Source organism: Bison bison, unplaced genomic scaffold (assembly GCF_000754665.1).
Source record: "Bison bison bison isolate TAMUID 2011002044 unplaced genomic scaffold, Bison_UMD1.0 scf7180017852474, whole genome shotgun sequence".
In the NCBI taxonomy this organism is placed as follows: Eukaryota; Metazoa; Chordata; class Mammalia; order Artiodactyla; family Bovidae; genus Bison; species Bison bison.
This window is the reverse complement of record NW_011483047.1, coordinates 5,900-7,116: the sequence shown is the minus strand read 5'-3', so window position 1 is coordinate 7,116 and position 1,217 is coordinate 5,900. Positions and strand designations below refer to the sequence as shown.

Genomic DNA, 1,217 nt, shown 5'->3' with positions numbered 1-1,217 from the left:
GGTCAGAGGGAAAGAACTCTCTTCACCCCTCAAGTTCTGTTAAAAGTAGGGAAGCACTCACATCAGGCTGCAGTCTCTTGGCTCGCCGGCCATAGCTGTTGAACTTGGAGGGCTGCACAGACTGTCGAAGGGGGATACTGTGAGGTTTATATTCCTTGTCCTTCTCCTCATTATCAAATGGACGTGTGTTGCACTGCTGGGGATAGGTGAAGGGTAAGGGTCAGGGCATGGGGCCCCAGCCCCCAATAGCAAGGACTTCCCTCTACCCTCCCCCCAATGGCAACCAAAGTTGTGGTTTCATCCCCGCTCCCCTGCCAACAGGCCCTGCCTAACTGGTCTTTACCAGTGACACCAGCACACACTCTGAGAATTCTCATGCTTTTGCTTATATCATCCCTCCTTCCAAACATCTCCCCAACAACCAGACTTCATCTCTTTCGGACCTCTCCAGATGTCCAGTCCACTCCACTGAACCAGTTCCATTAAGAGCAAGTGTGGAAATCTGCATCTGGCAGAAGAAAGCCTACTCCCACCCTGGCTTGGCATCCTTACCACCAGGTTGGCTCCAGACTGGTACATCTCATAGGGATAAACGATGCGTTCATAGTGGGAGCGCAGCAGGGAGCCAATGTTTTTGCCTGGTGGGTAGTTGAGGCGCTGGGCCACCCGAGCCCATCGACGGTCCTTGCAGATGGCTTCATAGCCACCTTCCTCCACCACTATCTGTAAGGACAAGCAGGAAGGGACGTGATTTACTGTGTGTGGGTACAGAAAGAACGAGGACAACTCCATCCCCTTACTTCACTGGAGGCTACCCCCTCCTACCTCCACCACTCAGACTCAAATTGCAGCCAAGGGATGCCAAGAAGTTCTGATGACAGCTTGTGTGCTACCAGGCTGTGCCCCTTCCACTGTAGCCTAGAGATCCAATATCCAAACCAAGGTGGCCCCCAGAATACCAAGGATATTAAGGCGTGGGGTGGGGAGGTTTTTTGAGAAAAACCTGTTCTTACTTTGCTGAGGCTGTAGAGGTCCAAGATCCGCCGTTCTACATTGGGAATCTTTAAGGAAGAGCCCTGGATTTCCCAGAATTTGGCAATCTGATCCAAGTAGTTCAGTTTCACTCTCGTCTGGGCCTGGAGAAGAAATGGCTCAGAGAGGCTGGCCTCCCCCTGTACCTGACCATCTTCTGGCCTAATCTTAGGGCAGGAGAAGGG

At 52.3% G+C, this 1,217-nt stretch overlaps 1 protein-coding gene across 1 annotated transcript in view; it reads right to left on the bottom strand.

Annotated features, from left to right (window-relative positions):
* The window catches only part of KDM5C (lysine (K)-specific demethylase 5C), a gene marked incomplete at its 3' end in the record, with an annotated part of 30,559 nt that overhangs the window by 23,449 nt on the left and 5,893 nt on the right, over nt 1-1,217 (bottom strand). The window contains exons 2-4 of the mRNA XM_010852721.1: nt 1,014-1,211; nt 553-723; nt 27-196 (exon numbers count right to left, since the gene is read on the bottom strand). Of these exons, the coding sequence (XP_010851023.1) occupies nt 27-196; nt 553-723; nt 1,014-1,211 (539 nt within the window). The remainder of the gene's footprint in view (nt 1-26; nt 197-552; nt 724-1,013; nt 1,212-1,217) is intronic.